General features: G+C 37.8%; 1 protein-coding gene across 5 annotated transcripts in view; it reads right to left on the bottom strand.

Moving 5' to 3' along the window:
• The window catches only part of LOC140495793 (transmembrane protein 33-like), a 162,612-nt gene that overhangs the window by 128,747 nt on the left and 13,666 nt on the right, over positions 1-20,199 (bottom strand). For all 5 annotated transcript variants that reach the window (XR_011964099.1, XM_072594905.1, XM_072594907.1 and 2 more), the window contains 2 exons: positions 13,039-13,133; positions 6,993-7,180 (listed from right to left, as the gene is read on the bottom strand). Coding sequence is in view for 4 of the 5 variants with exons in the window: in XM_072594905.1 (XP_072451006.1) it covers positions 6,993-7,180; positions 13,039-13,133 (283 nt within the window). In the remaining variant the exon portion in view is untranslated. The remainder of the gene's footprint in view (positions 1-6,992; positions 7,181-13,038; positions 13,134-20,199) is intronic.

Genomic DNA, 20,199 nt, shown 5'->3' with positions numbered 1-20,199 from the left:
ATATGTATCCTTAAAAGATTACTTTCAAATCAAACAAAATATCATACATGCCACAAGATACTTTGTTTGTGGATGAGTGAACTTTGAAAATTATGTAGCTTATAACCACTGTCCACTGGTTATAATCAGAAGTGTTTGCCTTCATTTTACGAAAACATGAATCAATTTTAAGAAAACATGAATCCTTATTATGGTTGTGTGGTAATTAAGACAAAAGGTGAAACATTTCTCATTAACCTAACTTTCTCCCTTCTGTTGCTGCCAATTCTTAGAGTTATGATTTCACATGACTTGATTTAGACCAAAGGAACAAGAGTAGACCATTTAGTCCCATGGTCCTATCCCACCTTTCAAAAAGAGGTCTCTGTGACCTAACCTCATATACCATGTTTTGATTAACATCTATCAATCCCACATTGAAAAATCCACAGGACCATCAACTGCAGTTTGTGGGAGAATGCCAAACTACAACTATAGGTAGAAATATTTCTCAACATCCTGTGCATGCAGCAGTTTTCACTCTTAACCTATCACAGATAGCCACTTAAGAACCAAACAAGCTTGAATGGCTAAAGGGTCTACTTTATGAAAAGAATCACCACCAAGTCATGCAAAAACATAGTCTATACTTGGAGCTCTCTACATTACAGTGTGGAGAAATGTACTTCTGGTGCTGCTTACCCTGGCACCTAACAGAGAGAAAACCTGCTGGATTAAGCCACAATCAGCTGACTGACATGCATCTCAGCCTATCAGGGACCTCAAAACCTAATGGTCCACTCTGGTAGAAGCTGAGAACCAGAGACTGGCAGTATCTGCAAACTAGATATTGTTGCTGGAAGCTCAGGTTACAGAGCATAAAGGGCCGCAAATGCAAGGATATTTTGAGTGGAATTCTTTCGGACTACCACAAAAGGGAGTTGTGGGGACAGTGGGGACTCAGAGGTAAGGGCAGAGTGGTGACTTTCAGGAGACAGTCTACCATCAATGCTCTCAAATTCCTCCAGATTGGGACAAATAGAGCCTACGTCCAGAATCTAATGGGCAGGCTGCCTGAGAAGCCAAATAATGTAATTCGGTCAGTTAGTTCAGTTGTCGTGAGAAACAGCTGCTGAGAGAAGCAGAATGATTTCAGGGTTCAATTCCTGTAATGCCAGAGATAATCATAAAGGTGGGCTAACTCCACCTTATCCCCTATTTAAGGGATGGTGATCCTCAGATTAAACTTAGCATCAGTCAACTCTCTCTAACTAGCCAGCAGTCAATTGTCCTCTAGGACTATGAAAGTAGTCAGACTGATGGGAGGTTGACTTAACTGCTGATGGTGTGGAATGGTTGCTCACAGACCTTCCTACCCAGAACCTAATTGCTGAAGTGTTGAGAAGGGAACAGACAGCTCAGCTGTACCAATACCCCTGATTATTTGCCCTTTTTGTAATCTCTAAGGTTGGAAAAATGCCACCTCATTATTCAGCAAGCACAAGCACAAATCGAAGGGAAAGGGAAACAGACACCATGGAAGGTCCTAGAAATGATAATTTGGGACAAGATTAACTGTTCCTTGGAAAGCGTGGATTAATTAATGAAAGCCAGCAAAAATTTGTTAAAAGCTTAGTGTTTAATTAATTAAAATTTTTTGACGATGAGGGCAAAGTGTCATAAATAGGCTTGCCAGGAAAGTTGAAGTCTGTATGAAAAAGAGAGACTATGACAACATGTATACAAAGTTGACCAAACAATAGGAATTAGTATAGCTAAAAGGCTGCTTTTTGCACTAGAAGAATGTATACATTGAGGTTAAACCAGGAATCAGTACAAGGTCCACAGCCTTTCTTGATTATATAATGACCTAGACTTGGGTGTACAGTACATAATTTCTAAGTCTGCAGGTGACATAACTTGGAAGTACTTTGAAATGTGAGGATACGATGATAGAGTTCAAGAGGATAATTGCAAGCTGGCGGAACAGATGGACATCTGACAGATGATGTCCACCAGTTTGTAATTCGCCCTGATACTTAACACAGAGAAGTATGAAGTGCTGAATTCTGGAATGAAAGAGGAGGAGAGCCATTTTAAAATAGAGGATATAATTTTATAAAGGGTGCAGAAAAAGAAAGACTAGACAGTGTACGTACACATATGGCGATAGGGCAAGTTTAGAAAACGTTTACCAAGGCATATAGAACAAGGTCCGTGATTAGTTCTTGGGTAGAAGCAGTCAATGAACATTGACAAGCTCTCTCACAGAGCAGCGCACCATGTCTTCCAACAATGTTCAAATGTCCTATTTGCAGGAGGGATTACAGAATGAAGTAGCTGGATTTTTCCCCTCATAAACCCAAAGTTACTGAGGGCAATGATCATATTCCATTTGCTGCTTTTATCATAAGCCCTAGTGCTCCAAATTGTAATGTACAATCTGAACGCTTTATAAGTTGTAGTCAGCTAACACTTGACTGTGCTGCCCTACAACCCAATCCAACCTCCTGCCCAGCTGCCAACTGAGGCAGTTGTCAGACTTGCATTTGCAGAAGATTTAATAAACAAGGCCATATCGTTGATATTACAGAATCCTTGCATTCCTAGCCTTGACAGGCACTTTTTCTGCTAGTAACTGGGGCTGCTGTTTTAGTTCACCATAATTTCAAATGTGAGGTGTTATGAAGATATCTTATATTTAATACTGCTTGGAGAACTTAGTTCTGAAATATTGTAGAAAACGGATTTATTTCAGGTTTTGTGGAACTACTTGAAGTAGTTTCGTTAACAAATATGTCAAATGTTCACTGCAGAAATAGTACCTTTTCAAAAAAAACTTTCGTGAGGACATCTGTTGGAGCTACTTTGAACAGTAGTTGTTTTGGAGAGGTTCTTGTTTTACCTAACTGAGTTGGAGGGAAGTCTAAGAACAAGTTGCCCAGTTGTTCTCATTTCTAAGTTAATAAAAAACCCTTGAGTTCAAGATGAAACATTTACGTTCTTTTGAAAGAGACTGATTGTATTTCCTGAGCAACGGTATTTACAAATCTTCAGAAACTAGCATGTAATTAGTGACACACCCACACATGCCTGAACAAACCCTGAAACATTCTCCACTTTATGCTTTGGCCTTCAAGAATCATGCACTGGCCACATGGCCCTGTTTTTCAGAAAACCAATATCCTCCTCATTTCCTTAAGAATGTGTACACGTTTACATCTGTATTTTGGAGAAATGGAGGGTCAAACATTTATACTTCTATGTTACATACTGTATATTACTGCACATTTATTGAATAAACTATGTTTGGATATTCAGAAACCTGGTTAATAGATCTTCTTGTTTAAAACCTCATGTAACTATGGGATTAACTTGGTCAACTTGACAAAATACATTTTTTCCCCCAGTTATGTTGTGACTGAAGGGTGTAGTGGGTCACACCTCGAGCCTCAGCCACAATATACTAGGTTTTTGTAGTATGGGACACTTCAAGCTTCAGCACAAGGAATCCCTACTGTTCATAAAGGAAGGGGTAGGATCTCTTGCCAGGGAGAAGGGTTTGGATCATATGTGCGTGTTAAAATTCTGTTGTGTTTTACTTAAGTTTGAACCATGTAGATTTAGCTTCTTGCTCTAAAAAGATGGCATTACCCTTGATATCCTATGACAGGGTTGTGACAAGAAACAAGATCTCAGATCATAGAGAGAGATTGACAAAATGCATAAACAAGACCTGGACTTGGTGTAAATGTTACTCAGAAAACTGGCAATGGGTTTTTTTCAAAAAAGTGTCAATTTTGCAATTTGCAAGCATTCCATCATCCCTGGAATCTTCCTGGAATCATCATTTGTTGCATTGATTTCATATAACTGTAACCAATGTCATTGTAATTGGCTGATTGGAGGGATGCTCCAACTGACCATCTTTGCAATGTGAAAGAGTTTTCATTACATCTAAATACAGAGAATAGGTTTCAGGAGCAAATCAACAAATTCTGCAGTAGAAGCAATTCAATGAAAGTTCACTTGACTGATAACTGGTTTCATCGAGTGTCATCTTGGGTGGAAAGGCTGAATAACTGGGCATTTAGCATTGGAGTTTAAAAAATGAAAAGTGACTTTATATGAAAAGTGCACGATCTTAACTGGACATGGCAGATGCTGAAAGGATGCAGCATATGGGAGAGGCTAGAACAAGGGGATGCAGTTTAAAAATAAGAGCTGTCCTATTTAAAAGGTGAAGATGAGGCAAATTTTCTGTTCTCAAAATGTTTGAGTGTCTTTCGAATGTTTTCTTCAGAAATTAGTGGAGTCAGAGTCATTACCTATTTAAAGGCAAAAAGGAGATAGATTCCTGACCATCAAGTCAGTCAAAAGTTATTGGTAGTAGGCAGGAAAATGGAGCCAAGACCATAATCCTATTATGAATGGCTTACATCTGCCTCCTAAATCATGATATGTAAATCCAGTTTAAGGAACCAGTGTAAAACAATCTCCAGGAGACACTGATAAGTAGGTTGTGTCACCTGCAGTCTAATTATAACCTGCCCAAATCAAAGCTTAAAACTAAAAGGCAAAATAATTTGCTCCACTTAATTGCAGAGAATTTTAACCATTTCACATTTAAATTGGGTAAGTCAGCTTTTTAAGACTGAAACATAACACGAATGTGGCAAGTATTGGAGGGACCGGGAGAGGGCTTTCAGAAGAGTGCTTGCTTGCAACCAAGGTTGCCCTTTTGCAGACATTAGGCTGAGATCAATCCACAACTTCAGGGTACCCTCGGCATAAATCATATATGTCCACTAAAAATAGAGAATGTCTTGATCAAATTTGGTGGATTGCTATTTGCTTTCACACACACCTCCAGACTACAATATAACTGCATCGACTTTTGGACTATCAGAGATTGCAATCCTATCTTATTTGGCCACAAGTGTTAGCTTTCCTTACCTCTCCTGTTTCATTATTCCTCATTATCATTTGACTGCATTTTTCAGCCTATCACGATTACATATTTTCTTGCTTTCCTGTTTCCTCTGCCTGCATCTCCTACTTGCGGTTCTTTATTGAAATCTGCTCTTGATTTCTGCTGAGAATAACTCACTGTCTTCTCTTTCTTCACTGGTTTCAGACTGATAGGCAGAAATTAGAAAATGTGAATAAATTATTCACACAAAACTACAGTATTTATAAAATACTACACCTGAGCTTGCAGAAGACAATAGTTCAATCTTTCTCCCTCTTTTACACACATTTTAAAAAAAGCAAAATACTGCAGAGGTTAGAAATCAGAAATAAAACAAAGCAATGGAGAATCTTAGCAGACCTGGCAGCATCTGTGAATTGAGAAACCGAGTTCAAAAACTCTGATCCAATAACACGTCTTCAGAACTGTTGCCAGACTTGCTACGTTTCTCCAGCATGCACTTTTTTTAAAAAAAACTTTAGAACAGCTAATATTTTTCCTAACTCATCTGAGTCATTGTTTAGAAATTCACTTCAACCAGTTAGATTCAAATAAAACACAAATCATCTTGAGATTACTAAACTGAACAGAACTGTTTTTAAATGTATATTTGCTTTGATTTAAACTTAGTAGATGGATAGTGGGAAGAATTATAATGTGGCATAAATAATTATATACAATACTAACGGTTTTCCTGTGATGTGGATCTTGGTTTTGATGATAAGCTATTAAGACACAACTGTGATTAACCTGGCCTGTTCTTTCAGGATTAGAACTTCTGGTGGGAACATGAGCAAATCTGGGTTAATCTAAGTTTTCCACATCCACTTACCCTATGTTACTTGTTTGTAAACTTGGCTCCATTTCAAAATGACTGGCTTGCAACAGAGTGCATTTACGGTAATAAAAGTTACATAAGTAGATATTTAGGCAGATAATCAAAAACACAGCCAACTGCTAAGATTTCAGAAGGGAAGAGGGGTAGTGAGACACAGGAATGTGGGGTGGGGATTCCAGAACAAAGTTATAACTTAAGACATGGCTACCGATGGTGACAGAATTAAAACCAGGGATGCTCAAGAAGTCAGAATGAGAGCAGCATAGATATCTTGGAAACTTCTATTACTGAAGGTTACCGAGACAGGGAAGATAACAAAGTGATTTGAAAACAATAATTTAAGAATCATCTCCTGTTCAGGTAAACCAACAATATAGATAAATAAGTATAAGGAATTTTGAGTGTCAAGAATCATGCAGTACAATTTTGGAGTTTGTATTTGTGGGAAGTAGAATTCGGGAGACCACCTCGGCATGGGTTGAAATGGTCAAGTCTAAACGGTGTAAAAAGTCCTGGATGAGGTTTCAGTTATAGGTGAGCTATGACTACAATTATGATGGATATATCATAATCTACACACAATAGTGGATTTCACCATTATATTTTTAGAAACTCAGATGTATAGCAATTGTCATCTTTTTCCACTACTTCTATTCATTGTTGGAAGATTGCTTTTCAAATCTTGACTAAAAAAAAGCAAATAGTTTAGTGGATTGATGGAAAGCAATAGTATGAAAAATAGAATATCAACTGGCATAATTGTCAACTAACGCTGCATCAAGGAAGATTAAGAGTCTGATTATGTAATAACAACTCTCTGACAAAATGCTCTGTACATGATGGAAAAAATCAATAACTAAAGACATGGAGATTCCTGCATTACCTGCCATTTTCCAATATCAATAGGAAACAAACAATATCAAAAAGTCGTGATATCACTATTGTTACACATTTCACTAAAAGGGTGACCATTGTACAAACACTTAGATGACTTGTCAGTTAGGCCTCCTGGATTACACTATATATATTTATTGGAAATAATCAGGTAGGCGGAGGGTAAGAGAAACAGCAACGAAAGGCTATTCCTTTCAAAAGACCTTATCCCCAGATTTTTCTTTTTCAAATGCAGTAAATCTTGTCACAAGATCTGATTACAGTCATAAAAATGATTGAGTTTACACAATAAAGCACACTGAAGGATACAGGTAATGGGATGGGATGTAATAAAGATGAGCGAGTACAGCAGGTAGTGGCAGCTGTCCTCTAAGAGTGCCTGTGTGACATAGGCTCTGCTGAACCGGAATCTGGGTAGCCTCTGATGAAGCCGGCAAGCACTTGTCAGGGCATTAGCCAGCAACGCTCTCTGATAGAACTGTCCACCTTCAGCAACTCTATGAAGAAGAAGCAGACAAAACATTCAGCTTCTTTATATGCATAGACAATTAATAAAAGTGTGGCACTGAATTGTGGTACTTGGCAGAGCAAGTGCAAGTTGGGAAACAGAATTTAATGTAAATGTGTGTTTTTGTTTTACTTAGTTTTGTAGAACTTTTCTACAATGTACAGTTTTCCTTCTTTTCTTTAAAATATGAGCGTGCCAACTGGGTGTCAAGCCCTGTTGAATCCAGTCATTATGCTCAAAAATTTGTAAATAAAGTGAGGAGAAATCAATAGCCCGATTTCTTCTTGTTCAAAATGTTAAATAATATCCCACCAACTTAATTTCAAAAGAGTTCAAAAGCAAGTTAACAGGGTAAAGGCACTGTCCCAAGAAAGTCCTACATGGCTGCCAGGATGGTGCTATCAATTTAACCAACTAAATCTGCGTCACTCACCAGACTAAGTATTCAAAAGACTCTCCACCCCCCCACCCCACCCCCAAATTCACTTATGGGTCAGATATGCAGGATGATCTGCAACCAAGCAGGAACAATACCAGTCCTCTGTGACAAATCTAGGTCTTCAGGTTTTACACAGTTCGGCCAGCTGTTCAATAAGTAACAGTGCCCTGGAATACCGTGAAATTATCACTTCGAACTTTTACTATAGTGTATAAGCATCAAGTACTTAATGCATGTAACCAAAATCTCATTGTTCATTACTTCAGCAAAAATTTTATGCTCTTCACAGAAATAAATTAATACTTTATCAAAATATTGGAAACAAATTACAAGCAAATGAGTAAAGCAGGTGTACAATAATATTTCACTGCATAATATTAGTCTACAGTTTCACCTCTCCTTTTATCAAGCAATCAGATTAATTTTGTTATTTTCTGTTTTGATGCTTTTTGCACCGAATTTAAAAAGAAGGATTTACTTGGTTTTACTGATCCTAATGTAGTAAAATATCAGCAGCAATTACAACCAATAACAGTCTGTGATTGATCATTCCCTCACACCACATTTTTTGAGAAGTTAGGTTTTAAAACAATGATGTGGAGGTCTGGTGTTGAATTGGAGTAGACAAAGTTTAAAAATCACAACATCCAAAAGGTTTACTTGGAAGTACAAACTTTCAGAGTGCTAGCCCCCTGACAAAGGAGATTTTTAGTTTTAAAACAAGGCAGTGCATTTGGGAAGGGGATTCACTAATTTGCTGGCATAAAATTGGCTGAAAAGTAGGAATCAGGATAAACACAATGAATATTTTTCAGACTGGAGAAAAAATTGTAGTGGAGTTCGCCAAGGGTCACAATTGAAATCTTCAGTCTACCTAATTGTACTAATGATCTAGATCTTGGAGTGTAGGAGACAATTTCAAAGTTTGCAGACAATATCAGTCTTAGAAATATTGCAAACTGCGAGGAGGACAGTGAAAAGCTACAAAAGAACATGGACGTTAGAGAGGCAGAAAGGTCTGGGAGATGTCATGCTATAACTGGGAAGAGTATATCACTAATCATGCCACATTATAGCATGTGTTATAACAAAATGTATTAAAAAAAGTACAGAAGTACAACATCCCAATGAGACCAAAATGACCAATTTTTCTGACAACTATTCAGGAACAACATAATTTATACCAAGTTTAGTCACTATGGAAGAGAAGAAAAACACTTAGTGGAAACACTATTTATTGTATTATGAAGATGTGGGTGCACTGTACCTTTAAGAGAGTTAAAAGCTAGAAAAGAAAAACTACGTGACAGCACCAAGTGTTCTGAAAAAAGATACAATGTAACATGTGTTCCAGCTACTGGGGTAGCTAGTTGCCTGGAATGACAGAACAAATTCGAATTAGGCCAATCAGTTTAAATTATACCCTGAAAAATACCAAACTCCAATCCAGTTTGAATTTAGTATATTGACAATCTTAAAAGCCAATGACACAATCCAATGCTTTGGGGGTACAAGAATGGGGAAAACTGAACAGTTGAGAGGAGAACTGCCCAGCCACAATCATGTAAAAAGACTGCCTGAAAAATAGCTCTCTCAAAAGATACTTTTAATCGATCAGTAACCTGTGAAACCCCTAACAAGAAACAAAGATTTGACATTTGATTGTTTTTTTTCAAAAGTTTAATTTCAGTGATTCTTAACTGGGGGGGGGGGGGGGGGTGGGGTTCCAGAGTTTACCAGTCTACTATTATAGGAGGGAAAGTAAAAGATAGGAGAGAAAAAGGACTTGTAAGTAGTTGTTAATTATTCTCTCTTATACTTTAAGATATAAACTTGTTAATTTTTACTTTAAATAGTTCTTGGTCTCAAATTTTCACAGGTTACTGCATGGGATGACTCTTTTCTATGTTGCTGGTTTATAGTAAGCAGGAGAGTTTATCTCATGTTGTAACAATTGTTAAAGTTAACAAGTACAGTGAAAAAAAGGATTTTCAAATCATGCAACTGAAATAACATCTGTTCAAAACCAATGATTACACATACACACAATCAAGGTTATGATAAATAAAAGACAAATGGTCTAACATCTCCTACAGTGGTGGGCGAAGAGGGGGAGGGGGAGGAAATAAACAAAATTCTGAAGTTCAAGATTCCACACCACAAAGTGCAGATTTACTTTCGGTCCTTTGATTTTTGCAATGCTGACATGCTGTTGTCTGCAGACTGATGGGTGCTCATCTGTCCTGCGCTGATAAGGAACAAATGAACCAAGTATGAGAAAACAAGATGCTTTCCATTTGCAGACTCTAGATATTTCTTTTCTTCTGCAGCTCTTGGTACTGACAACATTTTCAAACATTGCAGCTGAACAGTCAGAGGGCTATTGTCAGGCTAAATCCTTAATTTGAAAGATTCTCAGTATTGCTTAGTCTCAAATTCTCCCTTTTACTACTTCAAAAAGAAATACTGTTTTTGGTCAGTGTTTGACTTCCCTTTTTTGAACTGCATCATTTGAAGCCGGTATTCCTTATTTCTTGACTGAAGTGCTCATTCAATGTCCTTCTCTTTGTAATTTTCCCTCTCATTGCTTCAAAATCCAGCATTGTATCACACAGCTCAACAACATATTGACAGAAACCTCACTTTTTTTTTTAAAAAACATTTTTGGTTGAAACTGTGAGCTAAGAGTGGAAGGTGACTTTTGGACTGTGGGCAGTAGCTTGTTTTCTCGTAAAAAGAAAGAACAAACAAACTGATTTTTGTTTGGAGTATCTGGCCTGAATATTAATTGCAATTTGATTTATGTTTAAAGAGCACTGTAGACATTTCAGTTCCAGAAATGCATTTTACTCAAGTTTTGGCAAATGTTACATTGTTAACAAGGTGCCATCACAGAGAGGCCAGTGCCAACCAGTCTAACAGAGAAAATATTAAAACAAAAAGCAGAAAGAGAAACCAAAGTTTGAACTGTGTGTTTTTTGTCAGAAGGATTGTAGCTGCCAAAGCCACAGGACAGAAGTTTCATTGCTCCCAGTTGCCTCTAATCATCAACTTATTGAAAGTTCATAGAATAGAATTTTAGTTATAATAATTAAATGACAATCCCTCTGAGCCTACTAGAAGCTGCACGCATTCACTGGTGTCATTTCAGAAATCAAGCAATGTACAATTCCAGGTGCCTGTGATATTACACATTGTCAAAACTACTCAACTGAACTGGCCAGATACATCTCTTTCAATTTTCTTTTAAGTTATCCCTTAACTATGTCTGTCTGTCTCTCCACGAGAGAAAGGGTTCAATTTTGAGGGTTAATGAATGTTTTAGTTATACAGTGTTGCAAATAAAAGGAGGGGGAGACTGATTTGATTTGTCAGTCTTTGAATCGCAACATGCAGTTGATTTTCAAGTTGTACAACTCTTCCCGAAATGTCGATTTTCCTGCTCCTCGGACGCTGCCTGACCTGCTGTACCTTTCCAGCACCACACTCTCAACTCCTTTTTTCAGTCATAGCATTCCAATTCCATTTCAGTTTATAGTCAATGAAAAATATGCTCTTAGTGTATATTTTAAATAAACACATTAACAGCGTTTAGATAAAAGGAGAAAGCTTGGACTCTCTAGGTTCCAAGATATTACAAGAGAAGGGTGGTTCATCATAAGGCCCCAGATGCAGTATTGCGTACAGTTTCAAATGCCACACTTTAGGAAAACATGAATACATTGGAGAGAATACAGAAAATATGCACAAGATTAGTTCCAAGGATGAGAAGCTTCAACTATGCCAATTGATTGGAGAAGTTGGGATAGTTTTCCTTAGAGGAGAAGGCTAAGAGGAGATTTAATTGAAGTTTTCAAAATCAGGAGTGGTCTGAACAGAGTAGACAGAGAGAAATCTTTCCCACTCAAATTAATCAAGAATGAGAGGGTGCAGATTTAAAATGATTTGAAAAGTAGCGAAGACGATTTGAGAAAAATACCTTTTCGTGCAGGGAGTGATTCGGGTCTAAAATGCACTGCCTCAAAGTGTGGTGAATGCAGGTTCAATGGAGTCATAAAGAGGGCATGAGATTATTATTATTTAAATATTAAAAAACGAGGATTATGGGGAAAGGGTAGAAAGGTGTCAATAAACTATGATGCTCATTCAGAAAACTGCAAAGACATGATGGGCTGAATGACCTTCTGTACTGTAAACAATTCTATGATTCTGTGACACTTGGATTGGAAAAATATAAAAAGTCATTTTTCTTTAATATGGGAGAGATTGAGAAATGTTAGTATTCAAGTTGACCTGGGGTGTTCTTATGCACGAATCATAAAAAGTTTAGCCCTCAGGTACAGAAGGAAATTAGGATCGAAATGGTACATTTGTCTTACTTATCAAGAAGAGTGAAGAAGAGTGTGAAAAATTACATAAAAAGGAAACTGCAGATATCACACACAGACCACTCTCTACAATTTGGTCTTATTATCCAAGGAAGGATATATTTACTTTACCGAGAATGTGAGAAGGGCTAATCATGCCAATTACTGGGATGAGAGGATTGTTCCTTGAGAAAAAGATTGAGCCACTGGGCACGAATCCCCTAGAATTCAGGCAAATGAGAGATGATCTCTTTGAAACAAAATTATTAGAAAGAGGATAGAATCATAGAATGCAGACAGTGCAGTTAGAGGCCATTCAGCCCATCAAGTCTGCATCAAACCTGCGAAGACCATCCCACACACTCCCCGTAACTCCACATTTATTATAGTTAACCCAACTAACCTGCCAATCCCTGATGACATCCCCTTGGTATATGTATGAAGATAGGAATCTGTTGTATTTATGCTGAATGCTGTTTTTTGATTAGAAATAGTGAGATGATTTTTAAAAAACACTGCAGAAAAAACAAACTTTTCCAACCAACTGGAAGAGTAAAGGTCAGTACAGAGGTCAAAATAGTAATGGGAAATAGAAGACAATCACTACCTTGGTCTGACTAGCAGCAACTGATCTCTTCTAGTTTAAGATATTACTTTGTCACAGGGCACTGAAAGAAATCTGAGAATTTTCAGTTACATCATGCAGTTACATGTAACAGTAATTACTATTTTGAATCTTAATGTACATTTCAAAACAAAGCAGTTCCAAAAGCTAAAACCCAAATATGAAACAAGTTTAGCTCTGGATCATAGAATGAATTGTTAATCTTCAAATTATGATTCATTTATAACATTCCGAGCTTTCTAACAGAAAGCATCATCAAGTTATTTTGGCCAGTAAAGTCCATAGCAACCTTTTCTAATGAATAAGCATTGTACTGGATGCTACAGCTAACTTAAGAATTTCAGGGACCTAACATTCTCAATATTTTGCCTGTAAACATTACAATCATTGCAAACATGTAATACACATGTACCTACCCCAAGATCGGAAACAGAAAAAAGAATGTTGACACCAGCGTAAATATTCGAAGCAGCCACATGATAGATTCGATCTTGTTGCTCATCATGAATTTCTTTTATTGTTATATACCAGGAAATAAAGAAAACAATATTATTATTTTTTGTTTAAAAAAGAAACACTTTATAAAAAGTAATCTCTATCTAAGTGGGTATTACTATGTGGGATGCCCCAGGAATCAGTATTGGTAGTGCTATGGTTTCACATTTACTTAACAACTTAGACTCAGAACTTCAATTCAAGTTAGGCAGCTTAGCAAACAATATTAAAGCAACGGGTTAGTGGAATTAAAAGGAACAACATGGACAAGGCAGAATAAACTGGACAAAATGACTAAGTGGAAAAGCTTCAGATGAAATTTGATGCAGCTGAATATAAAGTACTACAGATACAAGGAGAAATGGGCAACAATTGGCACTGACAGGGGTACAAGGAAAACTAAAAGACGTCTGAGAAACATAGTAGATCTAATGTTCAATGTGTTTAACCGACACAAAGCAAAGTCGTTAGACTAGTCAGCCAAACAACCACAGTAGTCATATAGGAGGCAAAAGGAAATCATCACTATGATATTCAGCTTCTGGATGTACAAGAACATTTGTGTCTTAAACTCTTAGTTAGAAAGGAAGATTGAAGAAATTTGGGATTCCCCATTTTAAAAGCTGACAAAGGAGCTCTAAAAGCTTGTGATTTCAATTAACCTGTGGATGACAACCTGGTGTCATGTGACTTCTGACCTTATCAATCCCAGTTCAACACAGGAACCTCCATATCATAAAAACTTTGTCTTTTAAGTTACACAACACTGGAAATGGTAACCAAGAGATAAATGTGAAATATCTTTTAAATGAAGTAGTACGCGCTAATTGAAGTAATAAGTTTAAACTTTTCTTCATAGAGCCATGAACACACAAATTGGGCTCTTGAATGGATATTACAATAGAAACTTTAACATCATTCTAAATCAGGAAAACAAAGAAAAGTCAAATGACTTTTCTGACCCACCAATTATCCTGCAATTTTTCTAACATTCTATTTCTTGTCATACATCAAGCAAAATATTTGAAACCAGGTCAGAAAAGAACCCAGCAGAAAAATTTAAATAAGAATATTTCTTCTAAAAATGTTTGAGGCAACATTGAAAACCATTCTATTTCCTGAAATTTACATTTTTATAGCTTATAACATCCAAAAGTATGCAACTTCTTCATAATGAAGATAAATTAAGGGATAGGGGGAAAAGAGTGCGGGTAAGTGGTGTTGAAATGCTTATCAATCATGATTGAATGGGAGAGTGACTCAATGGGCCAAATGGCCTTACTTCTACTCCTATGTCTTATGATCTTATGAACTAATATTGTCTAAATAAAACAGAGGTGACAGTTCATGTAACGGGTGGTGCGATTGCAGAATTTGAATTAATATGTAGGAGCCAGGGATGCATGCTCTTCCCTTTACTGTGGTAGTTTTTACTTGTTAAAGGAAAAGGATACATTCACCCAGAATTTATGTCATACCGACACATTCTACTGTACAGCATTTTGAGAACGTAAAATGGGAAATTCCGCTGACATTCATAAACAGCTATGTTTTGAGTTTATGAAGGCTGTGTTTGATTATTGCTTTGTCAGTTCTGGTTCATTTTAAATACTTGCCAAAATGTGACACCACGTACATTTGAATTAGCAAACATAGTCATCAAAGCAATTACTGCACTTTCTTGGTTTGTACTCATGGAAGGAGGTACAACCAGGTTTATTCACTCATCTGGAAATTTCAGGATCAGACAAGTGCGAGAATCAAATTCCACCAACCCTAACAACAACAATTCATGCCAAAATTTTCAGAATCATCTTAACTCAACTCAACATAAAGCAAAATGCAAAAACAGGAATAAAACTAGCAGAAAGAAGTGAACACGACTGGACCCAATGAAAGAATGGAAGTTATGCCTTAGAACATAGAACATAGAACAATACAGCACAGAACAGGCCCTTCGGCCCACGATGTTGTGCCGAACATTTGTCCTAGCTTAAACGCCTATCCATGTACTATCCAATTGCCGCTTAAAGGTCACCAATGATTCTGACTCTACCACTTCCACAGGCAGCGCATTCCATGCCCCCACCACTCTCTGGGTAAAGAACCTACCCCTGACATCCCCCCTATACCTTCCACCCTTCACCTTAAATTTATGTCCCCTTGTTACACTCTGTTGTACCTGGGGAAAAAAAAAAGAGTACTGTCTGACTGTCTACTCTATTCCCCTGACCATCTTATAAACCTCAGCCCTCATCCTTCACCGTTCCAATGAGAAAAGGCCTAGCACTCTCAACCTATCCTCATACGACCTATTCTCCATTCCAGGCAACATCCTGGTAAATCTCCTCTGCACCCTCTCCAAAGCTTCCACATCTTTCCTAAAGTGAGGCGACCAGAACTGCACACAGTACTCCAAATATGGCCTTACTAAGGTCCTGTACAGCTGCACCATCACCTCACGACCCTTGAATTCAATCCCTCTGCAAATGAACGCAAATACACCATAGGCCTTCTTACAAGCTCTATCCACCTGAGTGGCAACTTTCAAAGATCTATGAACATAGACCCCAAGATCCCTCTGCTCCTCCACCTTACTAAGAACCCTACCATTCCGCATTCTTATTTGTCTTTCCAAAATGGACAACCTCACATTTGGCAGGGTTGAACTCCATCTGCCACTCCTCAGCCCAGCTCTGCATCATATCTAAGTCCCTCTGCAGCCGAAAACAGCCCTCCTCACTATCCACAAGTCCACCAATCTTCGTATCATCTGCATATTTACTGACCCACCCTTCGACTCCCTCTTCCAAGTCATTAATAAAAATTACAAAACAGCAGAGGACCCAGAACTGATCCCTGCGAGAATTCCACTTGTAACTGGGCTCCAGGCTGAATATTTACTATCTACCACCACTCTGACTTCAACCAGTTAGCCAGTTCTCTATCCAACTGGCCAAACTTCCCAAAATCCCATGCCTCCTGACTTTCCGCATAAGCCTACCATGGGGAACCTTATCAAATGCCTTACTAAAATCCATATACACTACATCCACTGCTCTACCCTCATCCACATGCTTGGTCACCTCCTCAAGGAATTCAATAAGACTTGTAAGGCAAGACCTACCCCTCTCAAATCCGTGCTGGCTGTCCCTAATCAAGATACACATAAATCCTATCCCTCAGTACCCTTTCCATTTCTTTGCCTACCACCGAAGTAAGACCAACTGTCCTATAATTCCCAGGGTTATCCCTATTCCCTTTTTTGAACAGGGGCACAACATTCACCACTCTCCAGTCCCCTGGTACGAAAAGATCATTGCCAACGGCTCTGCAATTCTGGTAGAAAACAACAATGTTCTCAAAGGAGAAATTTTAAACACTGTTCTGCTATCCTACAATTTACCTATAACTGTATGTTTGTACAGAACTGGTGTAAATGGCTAAGGATTATATTCCAATCTCTTGTCTGATGACTGGATTTACGTTAATAACCCAACTGCAGTTTTGCCAACTCAGGAGCAGCACAAATGATTGAGGAAATTTAGACTTTTTTTTCCCATGACAAACAATTTTTGCAAATTAATTATGTGCACATTTCCTCAGAAGGAAAAACAACCTCTCCTTAAATATCTCCCCTCCCCCACCCTCCCAGCTCTCCCCACGCCCCCGAACTCCCAAGTACAATGAGGCATTAGTGGAAATTCTTCCTCTAAATTCAACATATTTTGACCTTAATTCTTCTTGAAAAGTTTATTTTTTAATGACTTTACTTTCTACTCTTTATTTATCCTTTACATTTTATTTACTTTCATTTTGTACTTTAAATTTTTCTCAATAACTGGTCAATTGTATATTTCCCCCCAGTCATTTTCTTTTAATTTACAGTGCTACCTGTGAGATGGGAATCACAATAACACAGTGCTTCTACAATTAGTTATCTGATAATCTGAAATTTACTTAAATTGACACAAGAATTGCAATAGAAATTCTGTCTAACACTATTAAGGACAAAAGCAGATGCTATACCACAACTGCTAAAACACCAACTTCAACAGAATTATTAGCCTAGACAAATGAATTTGTTCTGGATTCTCTCTCGATGCATCACAGCATGGCTTGGCAATTACTTTTCCCAAGACTGCAAGAAACTATAGAGAGTTGTGAATATAGGTTGGGCTGTAGGGTATTTAGAATTTACAAAAATAAAAGACCTGTACCCATATTTGAATTGGCTGTTAGATAGTCAGCAGCTCTGAAAAATACCTACCAGCAGCTCACTTTCTCAACTGGAGAGACAAGGAGCAATGTAAATTTTAAAAACAAAGGATGGTGTAAGCTAGGTGCCTATCGTTCAGCCAGCAATTCTGCTGCGCAGTGTGTGAAGCAGTCATACAAATTTAAAAGGCCAGGTCAAGTCCCCTGTCAACAACCATTTAGACAATTTCAGCTCTGAAGTAGTAGTCAGCCTGGACTAAATTTACAGAGACTGGTATTCAGTCACCCTTTATTGACATACTAATAGTCCTTGACTTTAGTACTGCCTCCTTCAGAGTTAGGTACCAGAGTGTCAAGTACTTCTGACACTCACCCTTTTTATCTGTCAGCCAGGGTTCCCTAATATGACCAGATTAACAGGCCCAACAGGGAAATCATATTCTATATGATGCCCAGCTGGCCAACCTCATTACAATCACTACAGTCCTTACAATTTACCCTGTAACGGAGGTACCATTGGGAGAATTCAGTTAAAATCCAAATTTTTATCATTGTCTGGTATTTCATACTGGAATTGGGAGATAGGTCTTCACAGTTTAGCCGAGCCTGTCACTACAACAATGGTCCTAACACCATCATCTTGTATGCTCTTACGAAACAGTCACCATTTAAGGAGGGTACCCAATATATGCATTTGACTATGAAACGACACAAGTCTGAAACAGTACATTTGAGAAAGGAGAAAATGAGACAAAAATTTAAAGACAAAGAGGAAAATGGAAAGTCACAATTACAAAGGCTTCTGCTACGATCCTGCAGACACTAAGAAAACAAGAACTGAGAAAATTCCCGACAGCAGCCTGAACACTTCCAGAAGTTCGGATTTTAATAATACGTTTCACCTAACCCACCCTGTTGATTACTTGATCACTTTTTCTTGTATAATTTATGCAAGGTCACAAAGATTTCCTTCACATTCGTTCCTATTCTAAACTGAAGTGAATTTTAAAATGTATGGTTCGATTCAAAACTATAATTTTGAGTTTCCTCTTTTCACCAACCATATCTTGCCTTGATCCATCACTCCTTTGGCACTTTCTTCTCCTTTGAGCATCTCACTTTGTTTCACTGCTCTCACCTCATATATAGTCAACACTATTTGCTGCCTTCGCAAGTATGGAATTTTTTAGCCTCAAGGTATCTACTGTTCCTTCCTCAGTTTCTACTCGAATGATTTGTCACCCTTTGTGATTTCAACCTCCATCTCAACTCATTATGTTCCCTCTCTACTGAATTCATGCCCTCTTAACCTCCCCAAATCTTTCATTTCACAAAATTCCCAACCTATATTCAAGGCCAATCCCTTGACCTTGCCATCATTAGTCCCATTGCACTAATTACAAATAGCCATCGCCAATCACCATTTATCACTCTCAATCCATGTCCCCATTCCAAACCCCAACACCATCCCCTTAATTTGCTCGTGGAAAAAGAACTACTTCCTGGTCTACTTACAACTGTACTTCAAAAATCACAACTATTGAATTTTTGGCCCTGTCTAACAAGATTTTTGCTGTGACTGATTACTCAACTGCACCCAAAACTCTCGATTATTAATACCCAATAAAACCATTAAGATCTCTCATCCTGGCTACTCTCACTGGTACAGCCTTCACCTTTGCTCCCTAAAATCTATGGGACACAGATTGGAAGTGATATAGCAGAAAACTAGTTTAACCATTTACTATCAGACATGGCTACATCACATAAATGGATCCTTTTCTATTTTGCTAAAGTTCCTCAGGATCATCTGGGAATGCAAAAGTAAACCCAGAGGATTATTTTCTCTCCTGCAAACTATCACCACACCCAGCCTGTTCCTTGCCCACCTGGCCAAACGTCAATGCTCCACCCCACCTACACAATGTCTTTGAGGTTCCCTCGCCTATCTTGTCTCATGCCCTCTGATGTGAGACAATTGATAATTAAATGCATACCAAAAGCTTTAGAATAGACAAAACATAGCTACAAGCACCTTATCTAAATAGGATGGAAAATGCAGCCAATACTTTCGGCATGGTATTAATTCTGTGGGAATCTAGCTAAAATGCAAGTTATTAACATTGAACAACTTTCACAAGGATGAAGGTAATAAAGATGCAGTCAGGATGGCGATGTGAAGCTACAGTGAAAACAACACTTTACAAAATTAGAGGACATGAAAGGGACACCAGTAACTGGTATAGCTTTGCTTATTGCTAACTCTATGTGAAGTAAATGCTGAGTTTTTTTATTGTCAACGATAAGTGAATTGTAAAACATTATGAGTACAACTAACCAACCAACTGTATTTTGAGAAATGACTTAGTGGACTTTTACCACATGCACATGCTCAATTTAAACCTGTAATAACTGTACCTAAGATTTAAAAGTAACTGTTTTAAAAATCACAACACCCTCTCAAAATTCATCTTGCTCATGAGACACTCAGCCCATTCACTTGACCATATTCCAACCAAATCAAACACTCAATGTCCCCTTCCAGTCTACTCTTAGCAATACTGAAAGGAATTTTTTTCCACTTTAGGTGTTGCTTCTTGTTCCTTTAAACAAGAACCTTGTTTCTTCAGATCTGGAACACACTACCAAAGAATGTATTTGAGGCAGATTTAATGGTGGCTTTCTCATCAAACTTGAATAATTATCTACAGGGAAAATTTTGCATAACTACAAGTAAAAATGCAGGTGAATGGGACTCAAATTGCTCTAGCAAACATCTGGCATGGATGTGACAGGTCAATGGCATCATCCGTGCTATAACCATTTAACAGCATTACTGAAGCATTATAAAGCATTGTTAGACA

Source organism: Chiloscyllium punctatum, chromosome 25 (assembly GCF_047496795.1).
Source record: "Chiloscyllium punctatum isolate Juve2018m chromosome 25, sChiPun1.3, whole genome shotgun sequence".
NCBI classification, from domain to species: Eukaryota; Metazoa; Chordata; class Chondrichthyes; order Orectolobiformes; family Hemiscylliidae; genus Chiloscyllium; species Chiloscyllium punctatum.
The sequence above is the reverse complement of the archived record's forward strand: the minus strand, read 5'-3'. Positions and strand labels throughout refer to the sequence as shown.